Source organism: Dreissena polymorpha, chromosome 2 (assembly GCF_020536995.1).
Source record: "Dreissena polymorpha isolate Duluth1 chromosome 2, UMN_Dpol_1.0, whole genome shotgun sequence".
Taxonomy (NCBI): Eukaryota; Metazoa; Mollusca; class Bivalvia; order Myida; family Dreissenidae; genus Dreissena; species Dreissena polymorpha.
Window position 1 is genome coordinate 53048951 of NC_068356.1, and position 21642 is coordinate 53070592.

General features: G+C 34.5%; 3 protein-coding genes across 3 annotated transcripts in view; all 3 read left to right on the plus strand.

Moving 5' to 3' along the window:
• The window catches only part of LOC127867041 (uncharacterized), a 151211-nt gene extending 132990 nt beyond the window's left edge, over nt 1-18221 (plus strand). The window contains exons 2-3 of the mRNA XM_052407964.1: nt 14887-14974; nt 16554-18221. Of these exons, the coding sequence (XP_052263924.1) occupies nt 14897-14974; nt 16554-17894 (1419 nt within the window). The 5' untranslated portion in view covers nt 14887-14896 and the 3' untranslated portion in view covers nt 17895-18221. The remainder of the gene's footprint in view (nt 1-14886; nt 14975-16553) is intronic.
• The window catches only part of LOC127867047 (uncharacterized), a 147208-nt gene extending 128987 nt beyond the window's left edge, over nt 1-18221 (plus strand). The window contains exon 4 of the transcript XR_008043239.1: nt 17435-18221. The gene's annotated coding sequence lies outside the window, so the exon portion shown is untranslated. The remainder of the gene's footprint in view (nt 1-17434) is intronic.
• Nucleotides 1079-4218, plus strand: LOC127867053 (uncharacterized). Its single transcript, XM_052407999.1, has 4 exons — nt 1079-1389; nt 1959-2069; nt 2372-2465; nt 2838-4218. Exons 1-4 carry the CDS (start codon nt 1377-1379, stop codon nt 2950-2952), a joined length of 333 nt encoding a protein of 110 aa, XP_052263959.1. The 5' UTR covers nt 1079-1376; the 3' UTR covers nt 2953-4218.
• Nucleotides 18222-21642: the final 3421 nt, after the last annotated feature.

Here is a 21642-nt window from a genome sequence, read left to right on the forward strand (position 1 = left end):
TCATGCGTTTTGTGATGACGGATATGGTCGCGAACTTTTGAGCAGTGACTTGTTTGTTACTAACTGGTCGAACGATACCTTGACGGAGGGCATGGTGCGTCATGAGCGTGCGGGACCGTCAAGGCCTAGTACATTGCAGGGAAACTTGCACAATGACTTAGTTCATGCATTACGTTACTACTGTCCCAACATCCTGTCAAAATGGGCCGCAAGACCTCGACACTGACCACCACCGGAAGACGTTCAGCAGTTGGTATCACTTTGGGCAGTTCTTTGATTTAAAGGAAGTGAATATCAACATGTTGAATGGAGAGTGTGCTTTAATGCCGGTGAGATCGAACTAGTTAACAATCTTAATGACACTCAAATTAAATTGTATGTTTTGAAAATGATAAAGAACGATGTTCTACATCCACGCAAGAAAGAAGTTTCATCGTACACATTGAAAAACATCGTTTTATGGATGGCGGAAAATAATCCTCAAGCCTCCTTTCATAATAAAGTATTTTGCACTGGTTGCTTGAATTATTGTATGCGCTAAGAGTTGCATTGATCACCTTAGAGCTACCAGACTATATGATTCCAGAAAGAAATTTGATGGCAACCTCTGGACTGGATAAGGAACAGCAACGTACATGGATATCAACAATTACAGAAATGATTAATGAAGGACCGAGAATGATACGAAGACTTCAAAAGATACGACAAGCTCGTACTGCTCATCCTGAACCATCACGGTGGAACAGCAGGAGGAGAATTGAGCTGGAGTTGCTGCAGCTCATGCACATTTATGGAAGGTAGTCGATTTAACAACGCACGGGATGTTTTAAATATGATGTTGTTGTATTACGGATAACACTCGCTTATACTGCGATAACGTTCATTGTTCAAATTGTCAAAGCGAATTGTTGAGCAGATTGTGATATTTTAATGACTTTACTATTCAGGCAATACATGAACTCGTAAATGTGATTGTGAGGCGGGTTCGCTGAGGACGTCGTCAGCGAAAATCAGTCTTGTGTACGCTGACGTTTATGTCGGGAAATCGCGAGATAAAAATCTTGTACGAAAATGCGCTGGATATTTCGTCTTTTTCATACAATATCTCGGCTTATAATTTATGACATGCTTTGAAAATTTTCACAATATAGCATGAATATGTCCTTTAAACACTGGCACAATTGGTGGTTTGTAATCCGCCTATTTAATTCAAATTATTCCCCTTGAAAGACACAGTTTCGTTTGAGCAGTTCACAGGTAGTGCAACCTGTCTCGTAGTGTTCATTTTCAATGGCTATTAAACGCTGTAAATCAAAATGACATCGTGTACTAATGGATGTCTTCAATCGAAGAAGGTTCGGAAATGATATTTCCACATGCTTAAAATAGGTAAGTGAAAGATATATGTGTATTTTGGCTTTGTGATTAATTTTCGCGACTCGCAAGTTTGACCCGGAAGTAAACTGTACGATAGCAACTGAATTGTTTACATGAAATGGTGGAATATTTAAATTTGACTTTAAAATATCATGTCTCAACACCAACACTATTCCATGTGAAATTTCATAAGACCAGGACACTTCGTTTTTAAATTTAAATGATTTATCGAATGTAAATGAACTTTATTTTGAAACTTCTCACCCCGCTACTCAAGATTTGTTTTATATGGTAGTCTAGACGATTATGAAAGCACAGGAGTTTGAAAAAACTCCTGTGATGAAAGTGACCTTGAGTCAAACCATGATGAGTCTAATATTGATATTGATGTAGAAGCTGTAAAAAAAAACATCAGATACTGCATTTATTGAAAAGTCTGAACTTCATGTGGCAGAAGCTGATAAACAAAACAAATTTTAGGTTGACTTTTTTTTAAATGTTTAAGCACAAATTTAATTTATAATTATTATTATAAAAAAAGTGTTATGTAGATAAATAACCAATAATTTGATATTCTACAGGTTGGGAAGTTACAGTCTTGGAACAGCATTCCCACTTTCAGTGTGACAACTGTTGCGGCCAAAATAAAAACAACATAATCATCTGGTACCTTCTGTGGAGAGTTCTTGTAGGTAATAACAAGCCCTAAGTTATTGTGTTTCTGATAGCTTTTTTTTAATGGTGAGAAATCAATTTAGCTAAACCTGTTGTTAAAAATATTTGTTTGCAGTAATGCAATTGCAAAATGGTAAAGCATGTTGATATGTAGTAAATATGTTCAAAAAAAATTACTCTGGTATCAATCCCAAAAGGAAAATTCTCTTAAAATAATATATTGAAATGAGTCAACATTTTTGAGTCAGTCAATTACTACAAAATACATATTCTAAATTGTAGCCTGACCATTTTTAATAATTATTTTTTAACATTTCAGGTTTACACAGAATCATCGCACTAAGCTTTATGTTGATAAGACATACAAAGTTTACACCAGATTGGCACTTTGGCATCTGGAAGTCAAAGTGGAGGTAAATTCCTTATCACAGTATGGTGTATGTGACCTGCATGAGCCTTCTTGATAAACCGTGTTTGCATTTCAATAGGCCTATCCAGTTGTATAGTTCTTCCATGTAATAAAATATAAAAATAATAAAATATAAATCAATTAAAAATAGTGTGTAGGTACTTTATGTCTTGTAACAGGAAAATAAATATTCATTTTAATAGTTTCAGCTGTTTTATTGGTATGAAATTCTTGATATGGCAAACAAAATCCCATGCAAAATCATCCTTCAATCTTTGTAGTTTTCTATTACAACAACAACAACAAAATAATAATTTGATAATAGGAAAACTATAGTTTGCAATTGATTCTTAATTAAATGGTAATCTTGATACAGAAACTTCAATGCAGAAATGTTGTCTGATGTCGCTGCGTCTGTGGGGTTATCGTCATGGACAGGCCACAACATCCCCCAGCTTGTGGGGGACTCTTCCAATTCTGTTGTTATCTAAGACAGGAAGGATTACACTACGACATTGTTTCACCACATAAAGAATGTCACCAAATTTCATCAATTTCCATGTGTCAGCGGAGCATCCCGGTGTTGTGGAATGCAGGGAATTTAGTGACTCACCAGTAGTCAGAATCACTCTCAGGAAGGTCTCGACAGTGAATGTTAATGTGAGCTGTGACAACCTGCCATAAGAAATGTTTGCGAAAGGGCTTGATCTGGACCATCAGTGGTATTTATTTGAAATCATTCGTGAATTATGTCGCATAGATGAACCAAAAACTTGACATGTCCGAAACGCGCTACTGGTGAGCAACAAAACACAGACTGTGCCCCCCAAAAAAGAAGATGCATTAAGATGCGCATCTGATCTTCTCTGATGGTGCCACAACAATTACATACATTATGTATCAGTGTTTATTTTGGCCTAGGTATTGGGTGATATATTTTCCCACAAACAATTCAAAAAATCCTCTATTCCTAGGAAAGCTAAAACATGTATACGATTGCTAAATGTGTCAGTTGATACAGGTTTTGAAATGTTCAATGCAAACTTTTGTTGTTCTAATTGCACAAGCTTGTTTTCAAGTTTTTTATATCTCATATTTACAAAACAAAAATCATTTTTTCCATGTAGATCTAACCATGCAATTGTTTTCACCTTATGGACACAGACTGCCTATCATAAAAACTGGAAAAAAATCGGTGTGAATATTGTATTTATTTATGTTTTACAATGAAAATCCTATATTTTTGTTTGTTTGCTACATTGTTTCCATAGTAACAAAAAAAACAATTTTAATGTCTAAGTTATTGTTTATTTTGTCTATTTTTCTCTATCAGAAATAATGATAAATAATGATTATTTCATTTACTGAAACATTTAGTATCCAAGTGTACTTTCAACCAACACTTTTTAATGCTGTGTTTTTCCATTCTGTTGTGTTTGAGGTTATATTATACTTAAATACACATGTTACTGAATACAAAAAGGAAATTGTTCATGGAACACACACATTATTGATTGTTATCGTTTAACTAGTTACAAAACAGTGAAATTAATATTGTGTTTGCCTTTAAACAAACACTTGATTGAAAATACAATTCATAGATTTATAAAAGGCGTGATTGTGTGCTCTGGTGAGTATTTACATGTAGATTGGTTACCATAGCAACACAAATGGTACATTTTAAATGTCCATAATGCTGTTGTCAGTTTATAGCACTATAATTATGTATTTGACTAAAGGAAAGATTATTATTTTAATAAAACAATGTGCTTGTTGTTTGAAAATTTTCGTTGTTTTTTTTTTGTATTTAATGATAACTTTTAGTGACGGTAAAATGTAGGGTTGGTCACTTTGGAAGGTCATAAAATTAGTTTTGAATGTGATAAATAAAAAATCTATATCATTTTTGTGAACTACAATGTTCAGAGAATCCAAAATTGCCAAAAAGTCAAAATGTGATTTTTTGAACACAAGACTGATTTTCCCAGCTATGGTCACATATAAGGGGGGTGAGTTTACAACCTGAATGATGTTGTGGTATTTTTTTGTATATAATCGTAGAAAAAATAAATACTAGTATATTGCTAAGGGAAACCATATCGCGGTATGCATTTGTTTCAAACTGAAAGTAATTACTAGCTTTGTGTCTACATATGTAATCGTGTGAGTTATGTTTATATCTTGTGATTTGATATATTGTAAGATGAAGTATCTATAATTTCAAACGAATTATTATTGGTGTTGTGTATGTATATGTATAAATTGAACATCAGTCGAGTGATAATATTGTATTATTATGATTGCAGCAAATTTGTCAATAGCATTCTTGTGTTCTGCCTGAGAATAAAACTGATATTGTATTCTGCATTTTTGTCGGAAGCGTATTGAACATATTCTTGTTGCAATTATGAATACAAATATTTGCATTTTTGTAGTATGCTGCCTCGTTAATTATTTATGTCACTATTACATGTATATAACATTGCACAGATATAAACAACTTTTTTTTTGCTATCGCCTTTGATTAAATTGTGAAACGTATATTGTATATGTGTTAATATATTTAGTAATATCGTGTCTATATTGTGTTTATTCACATAATGAATAATTGTATCAACTTATTGATGGCGTTTGTGTCACTTTCGGTATTTATATACTGATATCATTTTGTCCCTGTATATGTATTCCATACATTTAAAAATGCAGTTATGTTGATATTTCATCGATGTGTTAAATGATATTTTGAATGACTTATGTCGCCCAGATGTTTTTTGTTCATAATGCTTATAATGATTACATACGTTTTTGTTGTTGCATTGTATGTACAAGTTGTGTTACTGCATTGATGATGTTAATATTGGTTGATGAAGTTTTGCTATTGTTGAAAGCGGTTGTGTTTGCTGATGTGTTTTATGTAGCGGTTGTGGAAATAGCGCTATTGGTTATGTCTATGCCGATACTGCTGATGCTATTGCTTATAGTAATACAATTTTCGAGTTAAAATTGCGTCGTCATTTCCTTGTGTGAAATCATTTCGCTTTGTGCATTGATATTTTTAGCGAACTTGTTTGTTTTTTCCGATGCAAAGGTAGTATTTCGCCTGTTTATTAAAACTCAAACTTAACCAGTTTATTATAACAACAAGTGTGCAATAAGCATTCAACGCTTTTGCTAAACTGTGCATTTGAATTATTCGGAACCATCAGGTTTGTTTGTACTTGTGCTATTATGACGTTCTGGCGTAAAGTGTCATTCTGGCTTGACCTAACTTTATTTATAAAATCTGAAATATATGTTTTGCGTATTTTTTCTTTTGTTTTAAAATCAGATTTCGTGCTTTTTCCGCTAACTTTTTGCCTATTTGCAAGTAATCACGCCTCGCTTAAAATGGTCGTTGTTGCGAGTCATGCATTTTTATAATCGCACGTCTTAGCATTATGTTAATTTATTACCTTTTTTTGTTTATACTTTAGTGATACGCCGGATTTTGGTGGGTGCATTTTCTGTTTGTATGTTTATTCATTAATGTAAATGCGTTGTTTTTTGCAAATTTGCGTAAAATTCATTACTAGGTTGACTATCAAAACTATATTGCATTCGATATATATTACATTTATTTTAACCAAAATTATAGCCAACGGTTAGCTTGATGTTCAGTTGTATACAAACTGCAAAATTGTTGATTTACTTGAATGTTTATCTATTATCTTTATCAGGGTGCAGTATCAATGGGTTCACAGGGGTTTTTACGAGGGCTAAACATAATAAAAAGACACCGTTAAGAAGTGTATTTTTGCAAATCTCTTAAAGTATTATAATATGTTTGCATATAATACAGTTGTTCGTGCAGGTTTTTGTCGATATCTTTAGACATAAGAATACGTTACTGAATACGTCTGAAATCGGTGCCAACATTTAACGTTGCGTGCAGCATATAACCGTGTATATGAATGTTGAACACATCGACTTTTTGGCCATCACCACATGCTTATTGAATAAAGTAATTCTGATGATTTTCATATTGTCATAAGCCGCATAAAAACTGTCGTTTATGCAATAGTGAATATTTTTCAGAAAAATTGTTGTAAACAGTTATTTGAATAAAGCACCACTTGCCGGTGTGTTAACATCCATTAACATCCATTTGTGAACCCCATAAAGTCGCGTGATCCTGCATCCAGAGTATTGTTTGCTTGTTAAGCCGAGTGTTCTTTAATAGAGAACCACTGACCAATCCCATTCACCAATTATGTATACCTATACATATTTATATTTTTGTTATCCCTTTAATTATCTTTTAAACCTGTATCCGGTTAATTTGTCCCGATTGTCACATAAACAGTATCTTTTTCTTTTACATTAAAACATGTATAAGTTAAGGTTCATAACAAAACAATTCATAACCTAAATTAAAAAAAACAAAAACAACATCACATGGATGCAGCTGGTTCCAGTCAAATCTCTGCGCGGGGGTTGGGTGTTGTAGTTGTCAGTATGATAAACGCATACCTAACAATTTTATTTGGCTTCACTGTTTTGTATATATTTAATATGTATTGATGTCCCTTTGAATGTCCTGTCCTGCAATAAATTATATTCCATTATATTGACCTATATGGTTCATTTGGACAGTTTGTGGATATCGCAATAGCATAGAAAGCAAAACACTACAACCAATCTCATTTATAATGCTATACTTATTCGTTTATATCATATTTATCCTAGTGTTTTCAATTATTCATCAACGAACGCCATCGAAGTTTGTGACATGTTTAAATAGGTAATGTGTTAATGTTCTTACTTTTTAGTTGACTTGATAACCTATATGCCGAAATAACATCAAATAAGCAATGTCTTTCTACTAAGCCAAGTCATACAATTGCGGCAAAATAATATATTACATTTCATTTGAGATCATACAGCAGTTCACCAAAGCAAGTTGAGTGTGCTAAATGTGTATTAATAGAAAATTCATGTAGCGTGAACAAACGATGAGGAATTGTGAATTATAATTAGTAAATTGGCATTTACAACAAATCAACCTATATTTAATGACACATTTCACGGTTAACTATACACTAATAATTTAGCCTTCACGGAAACACTCACGAAGTGGTCGACGATTGGTATACGTGATTTAAATCACGCATAAGTATTCATTACGGGTATACTTTATTTATACGATATAAACCGAAAATATTTCATTATGTCAAAGTCAAACAAACCATAAATCGTGCTAACTCGGCCTATCCCGGCAAGCTGCGTTAAGATACTAATCTAAGTCGGACGGGGTGATAAAAGTGAACGAGCAGGTGACAAAGGCACAAGGTCCAACAGTACGCCCCTCTTGAAAGTGCGCATAAGTACTCTGGTTATTGACGTGTTTTTGTCGGCTGAATAATAACAGGTAATTACTATTTCACTTCTTGCCTGCTGTTGAATAGATTGTTGTTTGATGTATAATAAGATAATATTATTGTTATTGTGTCATCAAAAAAACTTCATTACCGGAGTTAGGGTTAAAATTAATATTTGATGCGCAATTTAAAGGCAGAAACAACGCAAATGCTAATTAATGTTTAATGTAACGTTTATGAGTCTGAAAAGGCCTAACAACGAGTTCTTAGGACCTATTCAATGTTTGGACAACGGAAATAACCTTAACCAAACGATTAAATGGTGTTCTTTTAACACATCGATTTCTGACGGATGCGTTCTTTCTGGAAAATAGAAAGCGTCAAGCATTGCGTGACATATGAAGATTAATTCAACGTGTTGAAATTATTATAAAGAAATGCTCGTCCAAGTTATTATTAGTTAATTCGTAAAACATCATGCAGAATATGTATACAAAAGCGATAAGCAACCATTCCGGAAAGTCAATTGAATTGGCGAAATAACTTGCAATTTAACAATAAAGTAAGTATTATCAAACAAAACATACCAAATAAACGTTTTCGTAAACCCCCGTACTAGTTTGTTTGAGAGCCTGCCATCACCGTCAATTATTTAAACCGTTCACTGATAGTACATCTGACAACACCAATACTCCACCTTGTATGTTTTATGGCGAATCTCATATGGTTACGGACGCAAATATGTGCAACGATTACTTGTGTACAACATATTAAGCTGTTATTTTTAAACACCGATAACCTCACTTTGCGTTAAAGATCAAAACTAGTTTAAGTGAAACTTATATCGCCGAAAAAGACGATGCTGATTTTGTTTACAGTGTATTTGTAAAAAAACGTCAATTGCCTCAAATGGATATTTCACAAAATGCTACGCATTTGCAACACTTTTTTACACCTACCATTCAGTGAATATTGCGATGCCAAACTTTACAAAATTATAGACCTCTGTATTTCATTAGTTGAGCAGGTAATGTTTTTGAGCCTGCTTATACAATACATATTTGTATAAGAAGTTAGATACGGACATCATGCTTAAAAGGCTTACAATCTAAGGAATAATGAAGGTGAAATTTTATAATTGCCACGTGCAATTCAAAATCGATTGTATATAATAATGTCATCATCTCCTACCCAGTTGTGCACGTTTCGTCATAAACAAATCCGGTGCACAGACTAACCTTAGGGGTACAAATTAAAAATTAGTTTTGAACGCTTCGTCATCAGCGTATATGGTGTTCACGATAATCTTTTGTTAACGCATAGTAATCTACTAGCCTATTGTGCATACTTACCTGTACATGCTTTATCATGTACTAACCTGTTGTACACGCTTACCTGTTGTTCTCGCTTCATTATCTACTAACGCGTTGTGTATGCTGTATCATTAAATAAACTGCTGAGCACATGTTTTCTAACATTAAGTGCAGGATTCATCACCTTCTAACCTTTGTGCTCGCCTCATCATCTACTTACATGTTGTGAACGCTCCATCATCTACTAAAATGCCGTGAACGCTTCATCATCTACTAACCTGTTGTGAACGCATCATCATCTACTAACCTGTTGGGAACGCTTCATCATCTCTAACCTGTTGTGAACGCTTCATCATCTACTAGCCTGTTGGGAACGCTTCATCATCTACTAAAATGCCGTGAACGCTTCATCAGCTACTAACCTGTTGGGAACGCATCATCATCTACTTACCTGTTGTGAACGCATCATCATCTACTAAAATGCCGTGAACGCCCCATCATCTACCAGCCTGTTGGGAACGCATCATCATCTACTAACCTGTTGTGAACGCTTCATCATCTACTAGCCTGATGTTAACGCATCATCATCTACTAACCTGCTGTGAACGCATCATCATCTACTAACCTGTTGTGAACGCTTCATTATCTACTAACCTGTTGGGAACGCTTCATCATCTACTAACCTGTTGTGAACGCTTCATCATCTACTAGCCTCTTGTGAACGCTTCATCATCTACTAATCCAGTGTGTTCGCTTCATCATCTACTAATCCAGTGTGTTCGCTTCATAATCTCCTAGCCTGATGTGAACGCTTCATCATCTACTAATCCAGTGTGTTCGCTTCATCATCTAATAGCCTGTTGTTAACGCTTCATCATCAAACAACCGATTGTGGACGCTTCGTACATGTAATCTACATATCCGTTTAGTATGCTTCATCACACACGAACCTGTTGTGAACCACTCGTCATTCCGTACATGTTGTACACGCCTCGTCATCTAATACCCTATTGTGTACGATTCATCATCTACTAACCTATTGTGAAAGCTTCATAATATACTAGTCTGTTTTGTCCATGTAATCATCTACTAACCTGGTGTAAACGCTTCATCAAATGATATCATATTGACTACGCTTAATCATCTACTAATCTATTGTGAAAGCGTCATCATCTACATACATGTTTTGTCCACTTTTCATCGTCTACTAATCTGCTGTGCACTCTTCACTGTCTACTTACAGGTTATGCACGCTTCATCATATACTTTCCTGTTGTGCACGCTTCATAATTTACTAACATGTTTTGAACGTCTTATCATCTACTTACATGTTGTGAACGCTTCTTAAAGGGGCCTTTTCACAGTTTTTGGCATGTTTTGAAATAAGTCATTGGGAAAATAGTCATTAAATGCTTTATATTGATAAATGTAAACATTGAATCTTAAAAGTTCCAGTAAAAAAATCAAGAATAAAATTTAAAATAGGAAAACAAGTAGCCGCAGCTGGACTCGAACCAGTGACTACCGGAGTCCAGGAGTAACCTGGAGTAAAAACGCATTAGCCCGCTCGGCTAATCTGCCAAGCATTCTTGGATAAAGTATTTTATGCACTATATCAGCAATCTTCGTAGTTTCACAAAATTTAACGACAACAACAGAATACTACAAATTTAATCGTTTCTCGTTGCAACGCTTTATAATTTGTAGGTTTTTAAATCGTCAAAAGGTGCATATATTGGCTAAATTAGACCATGGTAAATGTTCAGTATTACTGTTTCTCCACAAATATCATAACTAAAACGAAAATTTGTGAATCTGAAACAACCTCAATTTGGACAATTTACCAAATCGTGAAAAGATCACTTTAATCAACCAATAGTTGTGAATGCTTCATTACTACTTTCATGTTGTACGCGATTCATCATCTTCTAAGTACTTGTGAACGCTTCATTATCAACTAACAAGTTGTTTACGCTTCATCATCTACAAACCTGATGTGCACGCTTTGTCATATACTTACATTTTATGAACGCTTCATTATATAAAACCTGTTGTGAACACTTTATTATCTACTTACATGGTCTTTCTACGTACTTCGGTCGAGTTTATAATGTTGATTTACTCTACACTATCCACGGGGTATTTTAACCAAACAATGATAAACACGGGTCCCGTATGGGAGGTCCCGTGTCTGTACGAAAACAACGCCGAACTCTACCGCCATTAGAAGTTAAGTGTCTCCAGACATACTAGTTCAGTTACACGATTAATTTGGAATACATAAAATCAATCAATTATAAATCTGATAAAAAAACGCATGTCTCGCGTGTCAAGTTTATGTGTGACTACATGCGAGCTAAAGGTATTTAATGGATACTTACATATATATATAACTGGTTATATGGATTAGTGTCGTACATATAGGTATTTGAACATAAACTTGAACAAGTAATAAACCACATTTGTGGTTATGACAATCTAATCAATTTCTTTGTGAAGCGGTATTGTCCAGATAGACTTATAATGTATGTGGGTCTTTTAAAATTATCTCATGAAACACATGACAAGCTAATTCGTTATTGATGATAAGTTTGAATCGGATGAAGTCACACAAAATAACATTGCGTAATCACCGTTATATGACTTCTGGTATCAACAGTATTGTAAAAGGTGTATCACACATCAGTCATCTATGATCGCTGTGGTTAGTTTATCGGCCAAAGACTGGTAACGTTGATAAATATGTTAATTTTTCATTGATTGAGTATGCCACGTATTTTTTTATATGGAATAAGTGACCAACCGTTTTATCTCATCTCTGCTCGCGGTCGCGGTTATTTATGCTAGTGTCATTTAATCTGCCGATATTGCGTGGAAATTAATCTTATCATTAGTAAAACTACTTGTGCTGTTTGCTTTCATTAGGTGTCGTGAGCATCGAAAATCTCCGGGCGATATTTTTACTGTGGAGATGTATGCTTTCAATTTTAATCGCCTAATATTAAGTTGTCATTTTTTTAATTCTTAAATGCGGTTGAACATTGATTATAGGCATATGAATTGTGATTATATAAAGTTCAACCCGAACAGGTGCAGATGGACGTGTTAATATAAAAAGTCAATGCATCGCGTTCTGTTCGTGAATACTTTGTAATATCGTTGAATTAACTACTGGACTAGCTTCCAATTATTCAAGTTAACAGTTTACATGTTTGAATCCAAGTTTCGTGAGGCGTCTGCATGTGTCGTGTTTTAACTTTCACTTGAGGCTCAACCACACTGAGCCTTAAAAAGGTGTATTTCTGTTACGGTAATTGCGACATTAACATATAAATGTCGACGGTAAATGTTCAACGTAAAATAAAATGGCACCGGCGAAAATAATGAGATCATTAAACAACTTCTTAAATAAATTCGAAAGCAACAAAACTATAGAACAGTTTTGATTTTATGTTCTCAGTACATGTTAAAAGTTTACTTAAATTCATTCGGCATTTAACCGATAACAAACTGATAATATTTATTCACGCATGTCATTGCTCAGATAACGTACTTTTCGTTCAGCAAACTCAAACATTGAAGAGTGTTTTATATAAATCAATATTGTTAACACGATCACGAATACGCGTGCATCATAGCTGACACGCTACAGTACATAAGTTTAAGTTATGTTATGTAACGTTAACAATACTGCTTTTCAATAAAATGCAAATAAGATGGCGTCTGCCCGTGTAAAAGACACGTCTTATATGAAACCTGCCTTACCTTATACATCACAATTGATTTATTAGCCTAGTCAGGTAATATGCCGGTTTAATAAAAAACATTACGTCTCTAATATACCTGGGCGAGCAAAATGAATAGTTTTCCAAAAGAAATATTCGTTCAACGGCCTCTTATATATCCTAATCTTTCAAATAAAAGGAAGTAAAATGGAAGTAAATATAGAATTTTATTTTACTGATATTGTAACATACACTGCATGGTGTGTTCGATACCACGAACTAAACTAGTAGTAAAATAATACACTTGATGAAGTAGGAACATTTATTGCTACTTTTATGCGCTTACCTCATGCAATGGACCAAAATATTACAGTTGTTAATGGAGTTGTCGTTAATGTATTTTCCTTTCACTTATCTGCGTTAATGTACAACATTAAGTTTAAGTCATTATATATTGAACAAAAGTATCATTATGATTACTCAATACAATGGCAGATAATATAATACCGTGCCCTTGACCGATCATAAAGGTTGTTCTTCGGCGCGGAATGTTGAACACTGCAGTAACGCACGCGACTTGTGTTGATATGGCATGTGGACAGCCACGTAGCTAGTTTAATCAAGAGTTTTTAGATGTCGTCCTGCAAAATAATAAGAAAATTTTTTACGCAATAGAAAAAAAGAACATTTCGAAAGAGCATTTGTAACACTTTATATATTATACATTAAAGTATAAATGTGCATGCTTCAATTTATAAAATTAGTTCAATACTTCATTTTGAAACAACATGAGTTTAATAAATTCAATACAAAATGACCACGAATCTAAGATTCTATTTATAACATGACCAACACATTTTCTCTTTATTTTATGCTCTTGTCACCTTTTTATTACAGTGTTAAAGAGTTTTACTTAAGAAATTTGCTGGAATAATGAAAGCATTTCGTCACAAAAATGACGTCATTTCACATTTATATAACTAGTGTAATACATTTTTTATTCTATATCCTCATTACAAAACCAGCTTTCCGTATTTTTATTTTCATTCATTGATTACGCACTTTATGACGTATCTCGTGTGACGTCATTTCTCTGACGAAACATACTAGTATAAGCAAGACTCTGCATTTTAGGGACAACAATATGCAGGTGGTAGTGTTTAATAAATCTAGTAGCAAATTATACCATTTTGATAGCATTGAACGAATCCAAAAGGCAAAACGTATTTGGGATTGTGTGTTTGTCATGCATAATTGTTAACTTCGATAGAAATAAAACAGCTCGCTCCGACAGGATTACGAATTCGTAAATTGTGTTTTGGCCTTTGGGTCAGAATGGTGAGCATGTGTACAAACGCTATCAACAAATACTGTGGTTTAAAATACATTTCGATAAATGGATGGAAGAACAGAAAAAGGAAAATGGAAATGCGTATCATTGTAACTTAGTTGTTATTAGGCTAGCATTGGATTAAAGTTGTCATTGAGGTTAATAAAATTGTTTTTTTTTGTTTTGCTGTTGCATATTTGTTTTCAATTCCTAGCAATAACAATATCACTTGCTTTTGCATTTTTTTTCTAACAATAAAAATTAATTAAATATCACATTCTCGATTCGTTTTTTTATTTCCTCTCATATTTTCAATAGGAAAGTATTAAAACGAGACATACAAGCAAAATATCGCCTGTGCGAATCGATTATAGTACATTCGGATACTTTTTCTCGGTAACGGCTTTTATCGTTATAAAGCAATTGCTTAGTGCACTTGTACTCAACTGTCCAATATGGAAAAAAATACAGACTTTTTGGATCCAATACCGGAATATATTGGACGGTCACGTGGTACATATGAAGAATGCCGATTGGATGAATTTATTGGATATAGAATAACACCCATGTAATAAACAGAATTGAGCATTACGTTATTTCACTCCTGCAGCCTAGGTCATATTATAAGATGAGTTTAATAAATTCAATACGAAACGACCACTGATGCAAGATCCTATATTTATCAAATATCTCACTTCAGCACTGTACGGATGGCTGAAAGTGGCACAAGACCTGATGAACCGGAAAGATTCCCAAGACAGGGCAGTGTGTCCAGCAAACAAGACCTGGTAAGATGATAAGTCGAGTGCAGTTTGTGTCCAGTACACAATGACAATTAACGCATAGTTTTCCCGTTTATATGTCTGCGTTTCCCCTACCCCTATTATATTTCTTAATGACATTTCAATCTAGATGGTTAATGTTTGCATAACTAAAGGCAGATACACGTTAACATCTTTAGAAAAAAGAACAACGGTAAATTTATACTGTATATCAATAATTGGTCCCAAATTAAATACTTTACTTCTGTACAAAATGTGAAACATGAAAAAAATTAATACATCCGTTCTCATGAATCTTCTTATAACCACTTTTCAGCGCCTGCACGTGCCAAAGTACGACACTACTTTTTGGCAAACGTTTTTCACAGTTTTCTTTCAAATTATTAAAAAAAACTTTTTTAACATCAATATATTGTATTTACAGACATAACAATTAAAGTTTATATAATTTCGTTAAATTATGCAGCTTTAACCATAGCAATTTAGTTTATTATCAATAGTTATAACATTATTCGTTCCGCATTTGCAATTTCAGATAATAGAGATTTAAACATTATATGTTTAGTATGTTTATGAATGGATGTCGTAAATATATATGAACTCGCCGTTGATTACCGTCTATATTTTCAGTGTCTTTATTTCAATCCACTTAATTCAATTTATTAATTTATTCATGGTTGGCAATACTTGTACCGACTATTGAATTATTCACTGAGAACATGCACACGAAATTGTAATATATTTTCACAAGATAATACTTAAGAAATACTATTTTTCTATCATGGTTTGTTGTCGAATAACCCACAGTAAGGAGTATTGATGCGTAGGAATTAAATCACGAGTGCGAAATAACACGCATCTATACAACTTACTGTGGATTATTCGACAACAAACCATTATAGAAAAATATTATTTCGATTCTAACACGATTCTGATTGATTTGATTCAAGCTTTAGGACGTAACTATATTTTTCAATACTCCGCCTTTCTTAGTACAAAGTTCACTATTTAGTGACGTCATTGATGTGTACAAACATATGACGTCGTTTTCATTCATAAATATTTTGCAAATGACGTCACTTTCATTGAAAACAACAATCGTAGACAATTAATGACGGCACGTTTATTGATGCTACTGAAAAGCTGACATGCTATAAATGTTTTCTGAATTACGCTTTCTAACCAATAACATTCTTTGTAGGTGTGGTTGTGCCACTTATCACCAAATATACAATTTGTTATTTCATTTCATTTATACATGCTTCATTTATTACATTTCTTTCAGAGCGGGTTTTAGCACGTGCATTTTACTGCAATATTTTCTTTATTTATTCGGAACTATTTTCGAAACATTAAGCTCCGCCCATAAGTTATTGCAGAATAACCCACGCTTGATTTCCTTCTTTGTCTATAGAAAACAAGTCGCGTGCCGTGTTAGAATTTTAAATTGATAATACATCGAATGGTATGGCCGTAAAAGAATAATTTAAATTGGAACAATTTTAGTATCGCTGATTTATTTGACTACTAACGATGTAATGTTATTTATGACATGTAGCGTGTTTCTAATTGAAACGTTTTTTAGATTCAGTGGGAAAATACCTCCATTGAGACATGCACTATACTGAGCTGGCTCGGTTACGGACAGGAGATAATACAGGCTCGGAGAGACGCATATCGGGAGTTCGGCAAGCTGTTAACTGCACGGACATGTGGAATGTCAACGTGGATTATTACGGGTAGCAAAGGTGAGGGGCTGAGCAGCTTCTTGGAAAGTGATCAGGATCAAATGATTGTAAATAATAGAGTATTCTGTTTAGAAGATGATGTAAAGTCATGTGCCTTTCCTGGGGAGATAACCGTGTTGAGATCACTCAGCCGCAGGAGTTACCATGGTCACTGTAGACTGCTACTGGAGAGACTCGGTACAACAATTCACAGGCACGTACATGGTGCGTTTTGTGATGACGGATATGGTCGCGAACTTTTGAGCAGTGACTTGTATGTTAATAACTGGTCGAACGAAGACTTGCTTGAGGGCGAGGTGCGGCATGAGCGTGCGGGACCGTCAATTCCGAGTACATTGCTTGGACACATGCACGGTGACTATGTACATGCATTACATTACTACTGCCCCAACATTCTGTCAAAATGGGCCGCAAGACCTCGCCACTGGCCGCCACCGGAAGCCGTTCAGAGGGTCGTATCACTTGGGGCATTTCTTACGCCTTGTGGATTTAAAGGAAGTGAATATCAACATGTTGAATGGAGAGTGTGTTTTAACGCCGGTGAGATCGAACTAATTAGCAATTTTAACGACACTCAAACTAAATTGTATGTTTTATTGAAAATGATAAAGAACGATGTATTACATCCACGTATGAAAGAAGTTACATCGTACACATTAAAAAACATCATTTTATGGATGGCGGAAAATAATCCTCAAGCCTCGTTTCATAAAAAAAGTATTTTGCAGTGGTTGCATGAAGCATTGGATGCGCTTAGAGTTGCATTGATCACCTTAGAGCTACCATACTATATGATTCCAGAAAGGAATTTGATGGCAACCTCTGGACTGGATGTGGAACAGCAACGCACATGGATATCAACGATAACAGATATGCTCAATGAAGGTCCAAAGATGATACTTAGACTTCCAAAGATACGAAAATCTCTTATTGCTCATCCTGAACCATTACGATGGTACAGCGGGAGGAGAATTGAGCTGGAGTTGTTGTGGCTCATGCGCTTGAACAGAGTGGCAATCTGCAGGGATGAGAACGGGGAGATTGACCATACCGATGCGATTTTGCAGGCATTAAAGAGACGAATAAACGAGGTTGTAACAGATGTTGGCATGAGGATGATAATGGAAGGGAGTCGAGTTGCCAACGCGGATGCTATTTTTATTAGACTTCTGATGTAAAACGTTAACGATGATCAATAGATCACTAACAAGGCGCGGACAACACTTATTTATAACTTTTGAGTACATATTGTCTTTAACGAATCACCGATCATTGTTGCCAAGAACGTGAAAATTATACAACTTATCGTAATAGTGATTTGTTCAGTAATTGAAGTTTGACTTGCAGACGTTCGTTTCACTTTTTAAAAATGTGCACAATTTTACAAAAGATTTGTTTACAGTAGGCTGTAAACTTTACCGAAACAATAAATTTCGATACATTTTATTAAAAAATGTCAATCGCATAGATAACAGTAGTTTGCAAAATAAAGTTATGTAATGTAATTTTTCTACATTGTATATATCTTAACAAAATATGTACGTATCGCGCTTGGAAACCAGCGGTATAATTTCAAGTTATGCATATATTACTTTTTATGTCCCCCACTATAGTAGTGTGGGACATTGTTTTTGCCCTGTCTGTTGGTTGGTCTGTTGGTCTGTTGGTTGGTTGGTTTGCGCCAACTTTAACATTTTGCAATAACTTTTGCTATATTGAATATAGCAACTTAATATTTGGCATGCATGTGTATCTCATGGAGCTGCACATTTTGAGGAGTGGTAAAAGGTCAAGGTCAAGGTCAATCTTTAAGGTCAGAGGTCAAATATATGTGGCCAAAATCGCTCATTTTATGAATACTTTTGCAATATTGAAGATAGCAACTTGATATTTGGCATGCATGTGTATCTCATGGAGCTGCACATTTTGAGTGGTGAAAGGTCAAGGTCAAGGTCATCTTTCTAGGTCAAATATATGGGTCAAAATTGCTCATGTAATGTAACTTCTGCAATATTGAACCTAGCAATATTATATTTGACATGCATGTGTATCTCATGGAGCTGCACATATTGAGTGGTGAAGGGTCAAGGTCATCCTTCAAGGTCAAACGTCATATAGGGGGACATTGTGTTTCACAAACACATCTTGTTAGAACTAATAGTAGTAACTCATTTTGTCGACATATGTAGAAATGTGACTGGTGTTTATTTGCGTATGCATGTTAGGAAATAAAGTGTGTTTGTGTCATTTGTATCTCATCTTCTTATCTAAATGTTCACTAGGTTTATGGTTGGTATTGTTAACGCATTTGCACTGAATGAATATATGTGTTACTGGAAGTTACTGAAAGTCCACTGGTATTGTTGTTATTGCTGTAAATGTATTGATAATATTCTTGTTTTTCTTGTTGAGTAGAAACATTGTTGTGATTTGTAATATTGATCAAAAAGTATTGAACACATTGTTGCACTTATCGATAAAAATGGTGCATATCTGTGTTCATTCCTATTTTTAAAATGTCTTCAATAACACTTTTTGTTCGTTTTTTTAGCGAGGCTGTTCTGGAGAAAACCCGAGCTATTGTCATAGCCAGCTCGTCGTCCGCCGTCCGCCGTAGGCGTCGTGATAAAACCTTAACATTGGCCATAGCTTTTTAAATATTGAAGATAGCACCTTGATATTTTGCATGCATGTGTTTTTCATGGAGCTGCACATTTTTAGTGGTAAAATTTAAAGGTGAACATCATCCTTCAAGGAATAGGGTCGAAAAAACAAAGTCAAGGGAAGTAATTAGCTTGAAATGGACATAGTTATCTGACCTGCCCACGTATATATTTTTGTTAAATTAATCAAAGCGGCGCAGTAGGCAGCATTGTATCTCTGACAAACAAATTGTGGTAAAGGTCAAGGTCAAGGTCATCCTTTACGGTCTATGGTAACAAATACAGATTTAAAGGAAGTAATAAGCTTAAAAAAGGTAGAAAATTATTCAATATTGAACATAGCCACTTTATATATTTGGCATGCATGTGTATCTCATGAGCTGCACAGTTTGAGTGGTGAATCTACAGTCACGGTAGTGGCTTTTAATTATTTGCTACTTAAAATAGAGATTTGTTATAGACAATTATTTTCAAGGGAAGTAATTTATAAAATTATAAATCTCATATTATATATTTCCTTACCAATAATTGAAGTTCTTTTAACAGTTACTGTACAAATTTATTATTTTGATTATTTATAACCCAAATGATTGATTTGTCAAAGTTTTTTTAATGATATAATTATAATTGCTTTGATGTTCATTACATACCTGTGGACTGATGTCCATAGATTCATGATCAACTCTGGCTATGATACTTTTGCCTCAATATAAGAGCATTTGAGTTTTTAAACGGCCGTGGACCATCCATCTACAGCTACACGGTGCTGAAGGACACTGTCCTTGGCTTGGTTATAGGTCCACGGGCGTAGATGTTAGTAGTTTTTTGTATTGTTCAATATCGGTTGGATCGTGAGGGGCACTGTGGGAGAAAAAGGACATGTTCTACCATGGCATTTGAAATGGCATTTAATAAACACTGATATGTTCTGGTCACACTCATATGATTGTTAAGCATAAGCACATTTTTGAATTACAGTTCATTAGAGGTATCCAGTTAACATCACTCTTACGCCATTGGCTACACGTATGTTATGGCCATTAAACTGTTGAATGTATACTAACTACCCATTTTGTGTTGTAATCATATGAATGGAATGGAATTTTCTGCATTGAATGTATGAGCAATGGAGGACACATCATGTAAAAATGCATGATGCCTGAATACATTCCGAGGGTGTAACTTTGTATGTTTATTAGCAATACAATTAAACTCAGTTGCAAAACCACGATATATTCTTGGTTTTGTATGCTTCCTGTAAGAATGTAGGCGCCAATTTCGCTTTTCGGATGCCTTATTGAATATCTATACTACTAAAGTGTGTCTTATTAACGTCAAGCCTTTAAATCGCTTTATTACATAGTCAATATTACATCTGGCAAGAGATAAGTATTATCATTTGAGCAACTTTTCTTTACTAAATATTATATACCTATAGATAAAACATGAAAGTTTAAGAATATAAATACGTCATATTTAACAATTTCTACGAATCGGATAATCAGAGTTGCCGATTTCATCTTAAATGTTAGAATGTAAATAAAAAGTGTTTTCCAAATATTTAATATGTGGCGCTTGGGTGCAAATAAATACAAAGTCGTGATTTCACGTCATCGACACTGTACAATGGTAAAATCAATACACGCACTTTTCATGGCCATAACAAGGTTACTAAGCTTCTCGACCAATAATAGAGCTTAGAAATAAGCTGGAGAAACTGTGTGCAATTCACGGTAGACAAATCTTTTTTGTTCTTTGTTAATGTAACAGAGTTACATTTCTTAAGATCCGTTTTCAGGTTACAATCTTGCGGAAATGGAAATACGTTATCTACGCTGTTGAACTAGATGTTGAATTCATTGTTTTGTACTATTTCAAAAAATGCAAATTATTGTTTATTAATTTGATAAAACTGGGCATAATGCATGTGCGTAAAGTGCCGTCACAGGCTAATCAGGGACGACACTTTCCGCCTACATTGGATTTTTGCTAAGAAGAGACGTCATTTAAACGAAAAATGTGATACAAGCGGAAAGTGTCGTCCCTGATTAGCCTGTGTGGATTGCACAGGCTAATCCGGGACTACACTTCAAGCACAAGCATTATGCCCAGTTTTCTTATAACGCGACTCATTTAAGTACAGCGCTTGATTATTTGATATTAATATTCGCGATAAAGGTTAATCAAAAGCATGAGAAACGTTTTCTGACGAACATATTTAATCTTTATTGGCATTCTTAATATTGGGCGCATATCAGAGCGG

Coding starts and splice junctions, on each gene's coding strand:
- LOC127867053 (XM_052407999.1), top strand. Junction 2,070..2,371: donor TCTGTGGAGAGTTCTTGTAG/GTAATAACAAGC, acceptor TTAACATTTCAG/GTTTACACAGAATCATCGCA. Junction 2,466..2,837: donor ATCTGGAAGTCAAAGTGGAG/GTAAATTCCTTA, acceptor ATCTTGATACAG/AAACTTCAATGCAGAAATGT.